The sequence below is a fragment of the Colossoma macropomum genome, unplaced genomic scaffold, assembly GCF_904425465.1.
Source record: "Colossoma macropomum unplaced genomic scaffold, Colossoma_macropomum, whole genome shotgun sequence".
In the NCBI taxonomy this organism is placed as follows: Eukaryota; Metazoa; Chordata; class Actinopteri; order Characiformes; family Serrasalmidae; genus Colossoma; species Colossoma macropomum.
The window spans coordinates 31,539,152-31,557,009 of NW_023494790.1; the positions used below are offsets into that span (position 1 = coordinate 31,539,152).

At 39.2% G+C, this 17,858-nt stretch overlaps 2 protein-coding genes across 3 annotated transcripts in view; one reads left to right on the forward strand and one right to left on the reverse strand.

The window, feature by feature from the left end:
• cpped1 (calcineurin-like phosphoesterase domain containing 1) overlaps nt 1-8,893 on the reverse strand; it is a 47,812-nt gene extending 38,919 nt beyond the window's left edge. Inside the window, exons 1-2 of the mRNA XM_036573091.1 lie at nt 8,723-8,893; nt 3,317-3,535 (exon numbers count right to left, since the gene is read on the reverse strand). Coding sequence (XP_036428984.1) covers nt 3,317-3,535; nt 8,723-8,786 — 283 coding nt within the window. The 5' untranslated portion in view covers nt 8,787-8,893. The remainder of the gene's footprint in view (nt 1-3,316; nt 3,536-8,722) is intronic.
• A 4,412-nt stretch (nt 8,894-13,305) lies between these two features.
• The window catches only part of shisa9a (shisa family member 9a), a 57,219-nt gene continuing 52,666 nt past the window's right edge, over nt 13,306-17,858 (forward strand). For both annotated transcript variants that reach the window (XM_036573092.1, XM_036573093.1), the window contains exons 1-2: nt 13,306-14,060; nt 16,258-16,367. In XM_036573092.1, the coding sequence (XP_036428985.1) occupies nt 13,546-14,060; nt 16,258-16,367 (625 nt within the window). In that variant the 5' untranslated portion in view covers nt 13,306-13,545. The remainder of the gene's footprint in view (nt 14,061-16,257; nt 16,368-17,858) is intronic.

Genomic DNA, 17,858 nt, shown 5'->3' on the forward strand with positions numbered 1-17,858 from the left:
CAAGGATAGTGGCTGGAGGTCCTGGGGGCTATGTGGGCAGGTGGCAAGGCCACGTGTACTTTTGTATACCCACCACCTGAGACACTACACAGAAGAATTGTAGAAGAACCCGTTCCTCTGCCAGCCATTTCCATGACAATGAAAGAAAGGTCTAATCCTACACATGCATTTTTCTTCCAGACACATTCCAAGATACACACAAAATTTTATTCAGTTCATACTTCTTGAAATATAAGCAAAATCTGTGACAACAAGAAGATGAAGTTTCAAACATAGATTGTATGCATTTGGAATAATAATAAAATGCATGCAGAGTCAGAGAATGAAACATTTTTAGAACGCTTCTTCAGAAAGGGAGTGTAAATGTTCAGTATGTACTTCAGTCTAGGTCCATATTGTTTACTGAGACATCACAAAATGTGGCTACATATGAAAATACAGTAAAATAACAGCTGATGGTTTTGTTTTGCTTTTAAATATGCTTCATCCCTACCAATTTCTCACAGTCCTTGTCCTCAAGTTCCCCTGCACTGTACATTTTAACATTTTAACCAAAATTTGTCTCATCGCAGCAATTAACAAGCCCTTCTTGACCTTATGGTGTTTTAGAGCAAGGAAAATACTTCTCCAAACAATGAATATTTAATGACTGACTCAGTGCCAGTGGTAAGCATACAGTGAGGAGAAAAAAAAGTATTCAGACACTTTTGATTTTGTAACTTAATATATTTCAAGAGCATATGTCCACTTCAAATTCACACACATAATATCTTTTGACTGTACTCATGAATATAAACAAAAAAAGTATTCATAGGTGAACAAAGATTTGTTTAAATATGTTAAAAATGTTTACCAAATTAATATGGAAAAAACATTCAGACATATTAAGATGTATAAATATCTTAAAATATACAATGACTGACCATTTCAAAAAGTATAAGCTTTGCATTTACACTCACTGTCCATTTTTTAAACTCCATTTACCTTATAGGTGCAGAATGTAGTCCATCTGTTTCTCTGCATACTTTGTTAGCCCCTGTTACCCTTTTCGTCAATGGTCAGGACCTCACAGAACCACCAGAGAGAAGGTATTATTTGGGTGGTGGATCATTCTCAGCGCTGCAGTGACAGTGACGTGGTGGTGGCATGTTAAAGAGTATAACAATGGTATGAGTGGATCAGACACAGCAGTGCTGCTGGAGCTTTTAAATACCTCTGTGTTACTGCTGGACTGAGAATAGTCCACCAAACAAAAAGAAGAAAAGCATAAAAGGGGGCTAAAAACTATGCAGAGAAACAGATGGACTAAGTCTTTAATTGTAGAACTACAAAGTGCACCAATATGGCAAGTGGAACTGATAAAATATACAAAGAGTGTAGATACAAGGTAGGTGTACTTAACAAAGTGGCTGTATATGACATATGCTAAAAATAAAAATAAATCAAGTTCTTTAAATCAAGGGTCAGTGGGTCTAAAATTTGTATTACATACTTCTGTAACATCAGAATAGCTCAACCAGTCCCTGTAGTATTGAATAATAAGCCTTACGTAATAAGCCTGTGATTTTAAGGGGTTATTACTTATTGGAAAGTTCACAAAACCACAGCTTATCATCCCCAGAAAGTGTATATGATAAGAAATATAGCCAAAGACAACCTGAAAGCAACAAAAACAACAGCTGCACAGAGAACAATAAGCATGAACGGCACCACAATCATCCACATTCTTACAACCCTCTCCTCTGTGGGAAAAAAAAGCAGTGTAAAATATAAACACAACCTAGACAAATCAAAACTGATTTGGAACAATGCACTCACGCCAGACAAAACAAAAATATAACTCTTTGGCAATAATTTAGCTCGTCACGTTTGGAGCAAGACCACTCCACCCGTATTCAGGCCCGCACTGAAGAACTAATTAACGAGAGAATTCAACATCAGAGCGTGATTTTCTCAGCGCACATCAGCGCTGTAGCCTACTGTCTGCGTAATCTGCTCACTCTGTTCACTCTTTACAGACACTCCTGTTAATAACATCAGATGAGCAACAAAATAACAGTGATTATAGATATGCGTTTTGTTGTGGCTCATGGACGGCAGAGCATATTTCTAGCCAAGCATCAGCGACCTGACTGCTTACATATAAATCAACAAACCACTTATAAAGAATGAGATATCAAGTATGATGTATTACTATTGTTATGATTGTGATACACTCTTTTCTATTTTTTCTATTTTCATGGTGGCAAATCTGAGAATAACAGAGTGACTGCTTCCCTGCTAAACTGTTGCAGGCTTTAGACAATGAACTGCGTACAAAAACAGCCTGATCTTCTTCAGATATGTTAGCTAGTAGAGTTTGGTATCTGAGGCTGAACACAGTAAAGCGCAGAGTCAAAACAAACACTGTCACTATTCATGAATAGATTTATGGAGACATGCTATTAGCATGACATGAAAGATAGTTTTAGTCAGGGGCCTAATTGGATTTCATCACTCAGCTAGCCAGGTTTTTTTTAGATATATCATCAGAAGGTATACTAGTCTTTAACCTGAAAAATCTCACTCTATAGACTATTGCGGCACCACTGTAGAGGCAGGTAAACATATCTGCAACAAATGTAGTAGTGGTTAAACTTTAATTGTAGCTGGAGTGTCCCATTAACTAAAAGGGATCATTTGTTGTTGCTGAATTATTACTCTGACAATAAAAGTTATAAATTTGATTAATAACAGAGTAGGCATTTAATTACCACCTCAACTGGCTAAGGCTTTAATCATCACATCCAAATCATCTAGGTCTCAAACCACAACAAGCAGCTAAGTAATCCCAAATAGACTTGGTTATGTGGTTTCTAACATGGCTCAACGTACTGATATCAAGACAGCTGCTTCTACTGTTTTTAGCTATGAGAGCAAAGTGTTCTGTTTTAAGATTTTTATAGATAAAGGTAGACTGTATACAGTGTCCAAAAAAAGATGTTGTTTGAAGCAAGTTTGTGATTATTTAGGCCTGCAGTTTGTACAAGGCTAACTGGTGGTTATATCCAAGACCAAGTGCAAAAAAATAAGCAAACTTTGGACACCAACCATGTCTCGGATGATCGACTACATTTGAGGTAAGGGAAAACTGTAAACTAGATTTTTTTGCTAAGCCAACATTTTAAGGATTACTGAATGAAACAGCACAAAGAAAAACGACGCTCTATAAAACTGGGTTATAGAGTAGTTTATCCCCACTCAACCTAATCCCAAGTTCTGAAGTCATGATTAAAAGTCAGCCAGTTTCGACTGATTTACTGAACCCTGAACTTACCTGGCATTGCATGGACCAAATCCCCACACAAAGCAATGAAGCGGGGCCGTGGCTGCAGTTTATTGATGGCCTGGACAGCCTGCTTGGTGAGCCGGACCTCCTCAGACCATTCATCTCCTCCTCCATCACAGTCCCCCACACTCCAGGCCTTCATGAGGCCCAGCTGAGGGTCCGCTGCCTGGATGAAGTAGAATGGCCCCTTCCATTCTTTCTCTTTATCTGTAAAGTACAGGAGAAGACCATTTCTGTTAGTAGAGTGGTTACAATACCAGAATTTTGACTTTGATACTGATACCAAAGATCACAATGTGTGTGTGTGTGTGTGTGTGTGTGTGTATAAACAGAACTGGTTGTGAAGCAGTCAACTCTACAGACTTAATTCAACACTAAATGACCACAATTCATCCGAAAACCCCCAAGAAACACACCTGGAAGGTGAGGATTCCTGGAGCACACAAAACTGTGAATTGTTATAAGGCTTATTATTAATATATTAATCACAATAACGATTAACAAACAATATATTGTGCAGATGTATTATCTGCTGCAACACTGAACCGCTAGTCAACAAAGGACCTCAATAATTAATACTGCATTTATGGAAGTTGATGCTAGCAGGACAAATTGTTTTACATAATCTAACATTACATAAGACATTTGCAATCAAATCGCTCTGAAATATTCATAAAAAGCTTTATCTTTACTGGGGCTCATTCGCTCTGTGACCTGTCAGAAGTGTGATGGGAAAACCTGTGAAGGATGCAGCTGCCCTGTCAAGGAAAAGCATTGCCCTGGTTGGAAAATGCAAATGAAAGATGCATCATCTCTTGTGTTAAAGGCAACACAAACACGAGCAGAACTGTGGCTTCCGCCTCACGGGGCTTGTGGCACACACCCTCATCCTCGACCTTACAACTCAAGCACCGTGTTTCTACACACACTCTCTATGTATCCTTATCTTCCTCCCAAAAGAATTTTTGGTAATAGCCCATTCTAACTTAGGCAAAGAAGAAAAGAAGAGAACCTTCCTACCGGGAATGCAATAAGAAGTTTCTGACTCTGCTTTTTCCTACCATCATTTAGTAAGAAGAGATTCTTTGAAGGACACGCAGCCAGATAAAAGGACATGAATAATGCTCCACATCAGAGTGAGCTATTAAGAGCATCACAATTCTCTTCCTAACAGCACAGACTATTTGAAATAATGCCATTAAAATAATGTTTGTACAAAATCTGCAAAAAAAAATCTGTTTGCATTTTAACAAGGCAACAACCTATGGGTAATAACTGCACAGCATCACACCTAAATTAGCTTAAATTAAAATAATAACCTCAGTGCTCATGTATTTTGCAACACACACCAGTAAATCTTAGGCTTAAGTTTGATGAGTTTGATGTACTATGCACGGTTGGGATAGCTACTGAAAAATTAGTAGTTAGCTACTTTGTAGCTACTTTCCCAAAATGTGTAGCTAGCTACAATTTAGCTACTTTTCCAGAAAGTGGCAGTAGTGGCTGCTTTTTAGCTACTTTTTGAAAAGTAGTGCACTACTTTTAGCTACTCTCAAAGCACGATTGTCAGAATGTTTGTGAATCTCCACCTGACACACCAAACAAGCCCAACTGATAGTGTGAACAAGACACTGCATTTAATCATGTGCCAGAAAGAAGCATACGATTACAAAGCTGCAAATATACAAAAAAATCACCAAAAAGTAAGTTTAGGTGTAACCAACTATCAAACATACCAACCAAAGGCATGATATCCAACAAAAATTCAGACTAAAGGCAAAGTCAATCATTCCAGGTTTTTCCTAACAAAAGTCAAAAAAAGTAACTGAACACAAACCAAACAATTTCGTGCAAACCGTTGTCAACTGTTGAAATGAAACTGCTCCAATTTAAACATTTCAGGAAGATGTACAGACATGACTTTCAGAGTCCTTTGTTAAACTTCAGCAACACTTTAGCCTCAAGTTCTCATCAGTGAACCTGGATCTGTTTGGGGTGAGAATCAGGCCTGCGCATTTGAGTTATCTATCCACTGCTGCAGAGCTGTTGCGGCTCCACAGCAGAACTAGATTTTTAGGTAAAATAACATAATCCACCTTTGCTGTAAAATCGTTAGAACACACAGTTCTAACAGTTTCCACAAAAAATGGTCTTAAACGCTGGAGTTAACGCATAACTACTAATTCACCAACTTTTAATCCTGAACACTGATGGACAGACTGCTGGTCACGCGGCACTGCAGATAACGAAAAGGCAAAGAGAGAGATTTAAGACGAACATCAATAATTTGGAGATGAATGGACTTATTTGCATTTATAATCACTCAGCTGGTTTCCTCATACATTTAATCTGCAACAAGTCACGAAGCTGAAGTTGCTTCTTTTTCTCCAGCTTCTCGAATTTTTCCCGTTCCACCTTAAATGGCGCAGCAGTACAATCTGGCGCCTCAGGAACCATTTAAGGTGGATCGAGACAATTCGAACGAGAAGCTGGTGAAAGAGAAGCGACTTCAGCCTTGTAAAATGTCGAACATTGAGAGACATTTTACAAGAAACTCGCGGAAGTTTCCTGAGATGCCAGAAAAGTGGCTACAGCTGAGCTAAATCTTAAAGCACAGCAAAGAAAGTTTGCGTTTTCATTTATTTAATTTTTAGCCTGAACTAGTACATCAGCACATACTGAGACATGTTTACAGCCATGATGGTAAAACGGACATAAAATGTTGTGGCTCCCAAGGTGGTTTCATTTTTGTTGAAAGGACAAAGTGGCTCTTCTTAACATTTCGGTTGCGACCCCTGAGCTAAGTCTACTAGTAAGGGGTGATCAGCGTGTAACCGTTTGCTCAAACTGTCCGTGGCTCAGTCAGGACTGCACAGTCGCCACCAGCCCAGTGAACGTCCACACAAAACGTACCATTCACTCCTCAGTCCAATACAAATGTAACAGCTAAACCAGCTGATGTTCAGACTGAAGGTTTTTCTATAATAGAATGCCTCATTGAAGCCGCATCGAACCTGACGCTGCTGTGAACGGTGATTAGAACAGCATTACTAGTAATTTCTGTCTCCAGTCCACGGTTGCAATAAATAAGGCACGATTTTCCCTTAACTGGCTCAAAGACCACAGCAAGTTTAACTTTTTTGTCGCCCTAGGGTAATACCCACATTTAGGCACTTTCCCTTTTCCAAAAGGATGAGGTGGAAAGGAATGTTAGTAAAGTACTTGTCATTTTTTAATTATTAAATATCGTATCAAACAAAAAAAGAGAGCATGCCAATGAGAAAAAGAAAAAAAGAATATATTTTCCATTGCAACAATTACTACAGTTGTCAAGGTAATAAAGTAAATTCACTACAATACCCATGGTGCAATGCCCTCAAAACTGTGCATGTCAATTGTAACACTGAATGTCAAAATCACAAATGTAAGTTTGGAAACAAAAGGCTGTCTGAGATTTCATGAGTCATAAGTTTCAAATCCAAGTTGAGTCACAAGTGAGATAAGCGTTTGTCCCAGTCAAGTCGCAAGTCAGGTCAACACATAACTTAGGTCCCCATCTCTAATTCTTAGATTTTCATAGATTCATAGACTTAATGTGGCACTGCTGTTTTGATGGTGAATTTTGGCCTGTCAAATGTCTTTTCAAACCTCAGAAAAAGTAAATGTCGGGATGCGTATTGTGCGTCGGCTTCAAGTATTGTGATATCATATTTTTGCCGTATTGTCCACCCTTAATCCAACCATTGGCTTAAACATTTCAAACGTACAATCTAAAGAAGCTCAAAGCACTGCTGAACCCATATGTACAGTCCAAGAAGGCTGTAGGAAATATCGCGGTTCAATATTAAACAAATGAATTGAGTAGAGCTGGCAGATCTTCTGTGACAGCAGTTAAGCACAAGTCTCTTTCAGCAAACACACAGAGCTTTCCTCTAACATAAATCAGTGGGATATCTGAGGTGGCACACAGAGCAGTCAAACACAACCTAATCATAATTCAAGATGAAAGCATTTCAATACCTGCAATAAAAGACAAAAAGAAGAGAAGAGCAAACCTAACTAAGACACCTTCACCATAAGTCAGTGACTATGGTGCACAAACACTATGTATTATTACAATGAATACAAATAAGCATAAATACAACAAAAAGTAATGAGTGCTTTGGTTTTAAAAGGTTATTATTGAAATCTTGATTAGAAAAATGCAGTAGACGAACATAAGCTTGGCCCCTGACATCTCAGTGCACTTCAGTTATTGCAAGGATTTGTTGAATTCCATCAGCAGCACACTGGATTTGATTTATTGAAGGATTGATTAGCTGAATTAGGTATCTAAGTAACTGTAAATATCGTCTTCCTCGGGGAGAAGTTTGGACATTATTAAGCTAACACACAAACATAAAAATCACAACATTTTTTTTTAATTTATATTAGTGCTTTTTAAAAAAATAAACAAGACATACAAATTTTTCTCAGATGGCTTAACACTGTTGCACAGTAGTGTAATTCCAGTGAATATAATGGCATCTGCACAAAGTCAACATTGCTCAGATTTGTACTTTGTCCTGAATGAAATACTTCTGATTTTAAATGGCTGGACCTTATTGGGGACAGACAGGCAGGCTGCTGCCATGTCTGATAACAAACTCAAAAGACTGGATAAGTCCAAAGTCAAGCCTGTCTAACAAGAATTCAGCTGAGGGACATTCTTATTGTAAAGGTTCTGAAATTTACCCTTGAGGCTACCACCCCAGTGACAAGAGAGGTACTGCCCCAGTGACAGTTTACAACCTTTTTTTCTGAGAGTGTATGTCAAATCTGTCACATCTCACATGCAGAAAACTCAAGGGTATGACTAGCACTGTAGCAGTTCAAATGACACATTTTAATATACTTGCAATACATATTGTGAACTACGGACATTAACACTACTGCAAATGTCGATTCACTTGTATTAAAAGATTGTTTACAGCACGTAAAACAGAAACCGGCGTAAATCAATACACTTCTGTCTAATGCATGTCAACAATGCATTATTCATAAAGCACAAACAAGATTAGGACAGGAATGCAAGACAGTATTTCTGCTGCAAAAGAAATCATGCTCACAGTCCCTGAATTTAATTGAACTTCTGTAAACAATCTACTCTTCCATTTCCCTTCGCCATTTCACTACATTTAACGTTACACCCGTTTACATCGACTGATCTCAAGGTTTGGTTAACATTTGATTGACAAAAAAAAGAGGAACAGAGCAGGACAAGGCAACAGAAAGGTAGAAACTACTAACAGGTTTAAGCTTGCTAGCTAGCTAGCTAGCTAACAACAGCCAGTTTCTTTTCATGTCGAACACGTAACCTAGCTATCTATCGGCAGACTTTGCTAGTTGCTGTACCTTCCGTTAAATCCTTATAACTCCGTTGATGTGCTCTTAGGAAGATGTCTTCGTCTTCTGCCATTGCCAACTAACGATACAACTGATACAACTGTACACTCCGAATCATAAAATCGGCAATAAAGTTATCTCGCTAAGCGCGCTGCTGTTTCTGCCTGACTGACTGTAATTTCCACGATCGATGCATTCGGTAATCTATTAACTGAGCCTGCCAGGAGCGAGTCTCGAAGTTAAGACTGCATGGATGTTAACACATTTATTACTGTAGCAGAAAGAGGAACCCAAAAGCACGCTGAAGTAAAAGCAGAGCTGTAGAGCTGTATTTAAACTGTAGTCCTTAACATTTTAGTACAACTTCCTTTTGTGTGTTTAATTTTATTATGTTGTTCATGAATTCCATTTCTGGACACAAAAAGAAATACAAGCATATTCATATGTTTGTATTTCTTATTCAGTTTAAACTGCTTCTTTTTATCCAGTCAAACCATTTATTTACAAAAAAAGGTGTTTGATTCACATTACCCCTTAACATAGAGACAATTGTTTGGGAAAGATGCATTGTTGCCGCTGACATCTTCAGGCACTCGGCAGCAATGCGAGACTAGATTCTATAGCTTAACTGATATCTGTCTGTCTTAGACTCTGTCATGAGCGTAGCTACCCGTCCGCTGAATTAAGTTAAAAAAAAAAATCAAGCCACTGATCAAGTGTCCAGAATTTTTTTACAGGGCTGAGGGAGCAACCCAACTTTTACATGAGTCACGATAAACATCAAGAAGAACTTGGCTGCCATCTCAACCATATACAAGTTTACAGTGGAATGAACTTAGACATCTGGTTAAATGTTCATGTACTTTTGCCTTTGTACCTGGGTAAGGCAGTTAGCATGGGCCGCTTTTGCATGCACTCAGTTCAGTATTAATGAGAGCCAATTTTAACAATTTGCATCATCACTCCAAAGATGACATTTATGCTTGAATATGATTGTAATTTTAGATTGTTGAAAAAAAAGAGCTTGCTTTTGTCAGATCAGGTGTAGCAACAGAAAAAGGCCTGCTTATAAGACACAACTTTATGGCAAAAGATCATGTGAAATTGAAGTTGGCACTCCTTCCTCTTTGTCAGGGTTGCAGTGCTGAGGCAGGGGGTTGAGGGGAAACAGGTTCAGTGTTGCAGAACTACTGGAACAGTTTGCGCTAAGATCCAATGAATAGATTTTTTTTTCATCAGAGAAAGTAACATGAATCCAAAACTCAGTAGTACTACAGCAGGTCAGCGTTCTTGGTGTCCACTGTGGTCCGACCTCAATCTTGGTGTGAAGACTTAACCCACTGAGCCACTTGCTGCCCAATGAGGTGGTAAACTGGCTAGAGCTATTTCAAATAAGCTGAACTACATACTGCCACAACTAAAATTTGAACTTTTTATTTTTCTTTGTGTGAGATCTTTTTAAATTTTCCACTTTTTTCCACTTATAGACATTTTTCTTACCCCGAAGCCCACTTATAATGTCATAATTAATTTTTGCAAGAGCATCTTCCAACCTCTTTTTATCTCTTAAAATTAAACAGACCGCATTTGTTACTTTGCCTATGTAAACGCCCCTTAGTGGGTTTGCATATTTGAGACACATCAACTGCGTTGCGTGTAATCACGCAGATAATACAGCCATGCAGTCTCTACAAACACTAGCAGTAGCAGTAACAGTAATACTCAGTGTGGCACCGTCAAAGGACGCTACCTTTCCAACAAGTCAAATTGGAGCAGCCGCGAACTGGTGGACTACACAACATCACGGAATGGGACCGCCAAGCGCTGATGCATGTAATGCGTAAGTATCTTTTCTCAGCTGCAGCTCTCCTTACTTACTCCCAAACTATCACTGGGGGCTATAGCACAGCAGTCACAATACAAACCTTTACGTTTACGATGTGCAGTGCTGTAGTGTAAAACACACAGCCATTAGACACTGGATATATATTATATATTTGGTGAATGGAGGAACAGTAAGAATGACATTGTACAGTGTAACTGCCTGTTTCTGCTGTGCATATGACAATAAAACTCTTGAACTTAAACTGGAGCAGGGGCAAAGATAAATCATGCTTCATCATCTGTTTTTCTAATCACCTCACTAGTCAGAGAAAAGAAAGCATCTTCCGCAAGTTTCTTGTGCAGTGTTGGACTATTGGATCAGTTTTATGTGATGATCAGTAAACAGTTTGGGTTATTTTCGTCTGTTTTTACAGAACTACCACTATGTTCCAGTGTTCAGTTGAGGCCTCAAACATATTGTAGCGACCAGCTACTGGCTGTGGACGCGCGGGAGGCGTGGCCATGCAGAGCGGCGTCGCGCGGGGCCTCAGGGGAGCGCAGCGTTGCGGTAAAAGAGACAGTTCAGAGTTCATAGCTGTGGGTCTGTGAGTGTATTTAGCGTCCACTTGTTGCTTGTGCCATTCTGTGTCGGGCTATGGGGGGCAGTTGGTGTGGTCGTTGTAGTCACCATGTACGGACATTGTATGTTGAGAGGTGACCTGCCCCCCCAAAGCCCAGTGTGTATCATACATTCGATTAAAGGTGTAAATGTGATGGAGATCAGTATGATGAGGTTTGTACCCGTGTAAGACAATATTCGAACAGGCACAAGGTGTGCTCATTGTGCAGTGTTAGGAGAAACTAAACATCTCTATGCAGTCTTGTTACACACAGAGCACAGCGGTGTGTCACTTTAGACCCAATATGCAAATGATAAATGGAACGTACTGTGACTGAAACAGTTGCACGTTGTGTCAAATCGTTGTTCTGTTTCTCAAAGCAGTGGCACAAAAACTTGGAACAATTTGGGGTGCTTGGTTTGTTTACAATTTTTTAATATATGGTGTGGTCACAAGAATTAAGTTCATTTCCATTCAATATACATGCAAGATTCAAGTCTAACTTTTTTCCGTTTAAATGTAAAGAAATAAAGTAAACATGACAAACGTAAAGAATGTTTTCTCTTTCTGAAAAATAAGACTGTACACACAAAAATAAATGTTCATAATTTTTAATCAAATCATAATAGAATATGTCCTCTTCAACAAATGTGGTGTCGATTGAAAGTTTGGAATCCATCAGAATTTTTTAATGCTTCGTTAGGCTACAGTGAGAAATAATTAGTATCAAATTACAGCATGGTTTTATCCTAAATTACCATGCAATAACTGAGACGTCTAACAATGAAGTGTTTGATGGATATGTCTTTACACATTTGGTTAATAGATCGTCACAGACTTTAATATTGGGTGTACATAGAATAAAATCTAGCAGTTGGAGGACATGGTATGGTTACAAACTTTAATGGGAAATTCCACCAATTTTTCAAAATTCAAATGTTGTAATGTAACATACAACACAAATACAGATTTATTATTCACTCTCCACAACAACTTATACTTATTTTCTGAATTATAATATGTAAAGTTGACAATGGTAAAATAGTGATAAATCCCAAAATGATGTTTTCTTTTGGCACTATTTTGCCTCACAATCCTCTAAAGGTACCTCTTCACCATGAAAAAATGTTTTAGACCAAATCCTTATTTCAAGACTAATGTAAAACAATGTCTCAGGCATCAGGAAACATATTTGAAACAATTTGATTTTATAATTTTCTGCTTCAAGAGGATTTTAGTGCTTCGAACATCTGGTTCCCGCTATTGCTGATGTAGAATGGCATTGAATTATGCAGGAATGTTGAAACAATCTGTACAATATCCTTTTAGGTAATTGATGGGCATGGTATAGTAATAAACTGTAGGTTTATTATTGTACATTGATACAAAAGTATTGGCAATGCATTTGAATGACTTGACGTATATGTTATCACTAACTAAGTAAGTACACTTTGGTGTAGATAGCATAGTCACAAATATTAGTATTTGGTTTACAGGGTTTGGACACAAATGTTAAGTATATGGTGTACGTGATAAGCAGAGGTGTGTAGTACCTAGTTCAGATCTACCAAGTAAAAAGAAAGCAGGTAAAGGAATCTACATTTTGCTCATTATAGCCATTCATAGTTACTTACCTATTCCTTTTTTGTATTTTGTTGGTGACTGTACTGTACTGCTTTGTGATTGGTCACATCTCTGACTTTGGAGCTTTGGCATTTTATTTTAGACCAAAAGAATCAGAAAAAGAGAAGAACAGAGCCAAACAATATTAACTTACTGATAGATGATGGATTTACTTAGAAGTTCCACTGCAGTTCTATATGTGACTCTGTTTTTACCTGATACGTTGGACACTCTACTCAATCTGTTTTTGTGAGTACTTTTAATTTCACTCAAGTTATTATTTGACCCAAGCATCAATACATTTACTTGAGTATGGATTAAAGCTACTGATCATATGACCAAAACGCACGTACCTGGTATGCTTGTAAACTTTACGCAGTGAAGCTCTCAGCACGCGCGCAATGTTGTCTAATCCCTCCCTCTCCTCCTCCTCCTCCTTTCTTTGTGCACGCGCTCCTCCGTCTCTCTCCTCTTCACTCAGTGTGTTGCGTATTGCGCGCAAGGCTGCGGCTTACACTTTGCGCTTCTGCTCGGAGACAGCAACCCCCTGCACGAGAGCTGCAAAATGAGGAGCGTTAACGCACGGCCGTATGTTTCCACTTGGATTTACGTCTTCTGACGGCTGCTAGCATCAACTCATCAGCTCAATCTCTCTCTCTCTTTCTCTCTCTCTCTCTCTCTCTCTCTCTCTCTCTCTCTCTCTCTCTCTTTTCCAGCTCGCTTTCTCCACACAGAAAAGTCATCAGTCAGGAAGGCAGCAGCAGGATGAAACGGACAGCTTTGCTTTTAGAGTATTTGTTGGTGAAAGTAATGGTGCTGGTGTGTCGCGCGGACGGCGAGCCCGAGCAGCAGCTGGACGGTTTCATCATGCTCGCGGGCTCTAACGGCTCGAGGGAGGAGGACGGAGCCGTGTCCGAAGCCCCACACTCTCCGGACGAGTGCAGGGGCTACTACGACGTGATGGGCCAGTGGGACCCTCCGTTCATCTGCCAGACCGGCAGCTACCTGTACTGCTGCGGCACCTGTGGCTTCCGCTTCTGCTGCGCGTTCAAAGACTCGCGCCTGGACCAGAGCACGTGCAAGAACTACGACACACCCGTGTGGCTCAAGGGTCAAACCCCGTACAAAAAGAAGGACCCCAGGCACGATCCGACCAAGGATAAGACCAACATGATCGTCTACGTCATTTGCGGAGTGGTGGCTATCATGGCCCTGGTGGGGATTTTTACCAAACTTGGACTAGAAAAGGCGCAGCGGCCACACAGGGAGAACATGACACGGTACGTTGGGCAAGTTGGAATTTTTCTTTAGATGAAAGAAAAACGAAACTTCTGAGCTGTTTTGTTACGTCTTTGTGTGGAAACTAATTGAAACTGATCGTTAAAGCAGTACGCTAGCATTTTTTGTACTTTGTACTTGCACTTAATATTAGCCGATGAGCAGGTACTGAAGCCTAGAAAAGAGCGATAGAAACCAGTAGGCAGGAAGCATTGTTATGAGTGCGCTTTGAGTCAGTAGTTTTTTCTTTCTTTGCTAAGCAGAAGGAAATTTTTGTCTCTTGTAATCGACAGGACAATACAGATGCAGCAGACAAATGTAAACCTGAAAAAACACTGGATTATGCTTTCATGGCAACCGTGTGAAAATAGGCCAGCCCACTTGAAGTGGACAATCTAAAAAAAGCATTACAGTGTACACGCTGCCTTTGAACAAATGGGCGTTTTACAGACTGCATCCCATGTGCATTTAGAATTTTAGCACGCGTTATGTTTGCTGGCTTGTATACCTATAAATAGAAGTATTGAGCCAAACTGCTGGGTAGGAAGAGAGCTAGTGGATATTTTCATAGGCCTATACATAAACCCTGTATTTCTTCGAGACAAGGCCGTTCACAGCAGTTCAGTGCCAGTCTCACGACTTCTAAAGCTCTTTCTAATTGTCACCATGTGCCTTGAATTTGTTTCCCAGCAAGACAATCTCTTTCCTGCTCAGAAAAACCGAACACGGGGGACTGTGTCGAAATTCAAAATCCCTCAGCAAACAGTGTGACAGTGCGCGCGCGTTTGCATTTTGCCCACCGCGTGCTTCTTCTTTACGCACTGCCTGCTGAGTCTCGCGCTCCGTTCAAAGGCGCTGCTGTGATAAGAACAGCACAACCCACACAGCATAATCCACCTGCGTTGAATGAACACCTACAGTGGTCGTTTAAGGGCAGCTGGACACAAATGAACACGGTGAGAGTGAACTGAATGCCGGGTTTTTGCTGTGCCACCACGAGCCAGTGGACCAAATGCAAATCAACGTTTACCGCTTTTCTTCACTTTAGCACCATGGAAAGCGCACTGGTGCTCTACTGCTTACATGTTCTGGTACAGTCCTAAAAATAAAGGTGCCACAAGGGTTCTTTTGTGCAATCAACCACTTTTGGTTCTATAAAGAACCCTTCAGTGGATGTTTTTTAAAGGAATTCGTTTTTAACTAAATGCCTATGTGGGACTTTCCATTGGCTTCTATTGTAAATGTATGTATGTGCATGTGTTGAAATGTGTGGTAATCCATCACATGCTACAGATGTAACAGATTAAGGTTAGATTGAAAAGTACTGAGGTATTCCTTTAAAAACATTTGAAAAACATTTTGTTGTTGGTGTTTTTTTTCTATGGCATCACTCCAAATAAACTTTTATTTACCAAACAGGAGCACAGCTGTGATCTTATGGGCCCCAGTGCAGAAATCACATTGAATGAATTAAAACAAATAACACTGTATTTTGCCCATCTATTTGCTATTGCTATTATTCAACCAAGCTGGCGCAGGCTAATGGTTAAACTGTATTAAGTTATGATAGCTAGCCATGAGTACTATAGGTTTAAAGTTGTTTAAGTGGCAATATAGCGGGTCCATTAATGATGTTGGGTGGTCTGGTTGCCACAATCCCAGTGCAATAACACTTCCTACACCACCAGGAGTTACACCACTGTGACCAACTCTGCTCCTGGACATCCACTGTTCTGCAGAATTCAGCTCTGTTCATAACCCACCACTGGCCACACCTGATCTAAATAATGACTTCAGAAGTCCTTAGTTATCTGCATGAAGCGTATTCAGTTTTGGTTGGAGGTAAAAACCCAGCAATCATAAAGGTTAGAGGCCATCTTAACAAATAAAATTGAATCTTAACAAATAAATCTGCTGTCCATGTGGGACAGTGTATATGAGTAAACAATAGTAATTTAAGCATATTGCCACTATCACCAAAACTATACTAGAGAAGCATTTATAACTTTTAATTAATTAGTAATTTTAGACTATTGGTCCAATCCTCATGAAATGTCCATATAATGTAAATACAGGTGGGATAAACAGCATAAAAAAGATGAAAAAATGGTACAAGGTCTTGATATGACAGGAACAATATGTAAGTTTTATGAAGTAATTTTGTATGTTTCACTAGTAAAATATTTGCTCCCCCAACAGAGCTGTAGCAAGTGTGATGCAAGGCGCCTGTCAGGTTGAACATGAAGAAGCCATCGGCATGCACGCGCAGCACTATGACAACATGCAACATGCCAGGACCCCTAACATACGTAAGTTACTCCAGAATTGCTTTTGTTTTGTCTTTTGTTTTTAGCAGCTGTTGGCACATGAGCCAACAATCCAATGCTATGCATCAAGTGCTGAGTGTGTTAAAATATTTGAGCCTAGTAGAATTTAGATGGATGGCTAAGTGGATAAAATGCAAAATACAGCAAAGCATTCCTCATCTATGACTCATATAGGTGTCATATAGCAATATTGATTTTCAGTTTTAACAGTATTAACAAAAAAATAAAACTGGAATAGATGCCAGTCCATGGGTGCTTCAGATTGTTTTGCAGGATCAGTTCAAAATATTGTAAAACCAAAGGGGAGCCCTGAGGCATAATGCTTTCTGGGAACTAAAAAATAAGTGTTGGTAATTTTTTTTATTTTTTTCATTTCATTTTTATTCAGTATTCAGCATTTAACCTCTGCATGTATTACAGTACTAGTCTCGTTTCATTGTTAAATATAAACAGAAGGGTTAAATTCTTGAACCACTGAGGAAACAAACAGACCAATCAGAATTTGTTTTCTCCATAGTATTTGGCTGGATATAGCTAAACGAGCTCTTCTACTGGTTACGACTTTAAGAGCTGAAAAGAATTCTTACTGTGTTAGGTTAACTTTCTACGTAATTGCGAAGTGATAGTGGAATCAACCAATCATGTTTTAATTTTCAATGGGTGGGACCAATTTGTGAGAAAAAACATCACTCTAAGCCTTCTGGAAGTCCTAGATACATCACTTACTGAATACGAATGGCAGCCTAATCAATAGGTTGGTCGAAATGGAAAATAGCAGTGATATGTCTATACCAGGGCTCTCACTGTGAAGCTAACATGAGGTACACTATATGGTAAAAGGTAAAATATATCTGTCACAAGCTTCAAGTAAAACCTGAAATGTCTTTTAGAAGGTTAAAATGTCTGTGTTTAATCTAGAACTGCTCTTTTCAAGTTTTCCATCCCAACTTAAACGGTGCTGCAGTCAAATTCTGGTGCCAGTGAATTTACTGCTCCACTTTAAGCACTTAAACGTGCCAGAGTATCAGTACTGCAGCATTTAACATGGAATGGGAAACTCAAAAAAGAATTTTGCATGTGTTACAGCAGTTCATACGAATTGCTGTTAGCTTAGCACTAATAAAGGAGTAGAGTCTTATCAGGACACTAGCAGTTAGTTTGTTAGTTAGTATTATGGTTGGAATATGATGGTTCATGGTACAAATTGAAGGCCTAGCTGTAATAGTCACAGTTAACTACTAACAAAACCTAAATAAATAGCAAGTTTTCTTGTGGCATTTAGAAATGTAGAAAATTTAGGACAGCGTTTAGAAATCACGTTCTTAAAGGAGAAGAGTAGATTAAAGGCAGAAATAGCTGGGTTTTTTGTGTAGCTATGAGTGAGTATTTACAGCACTGCATAAGGCTGTGTAATTTCAAGAAAAGCAGCACAAAGCAGTCCAGTTAAAACAAGCTTTGTAAGGTTGTGAGAAA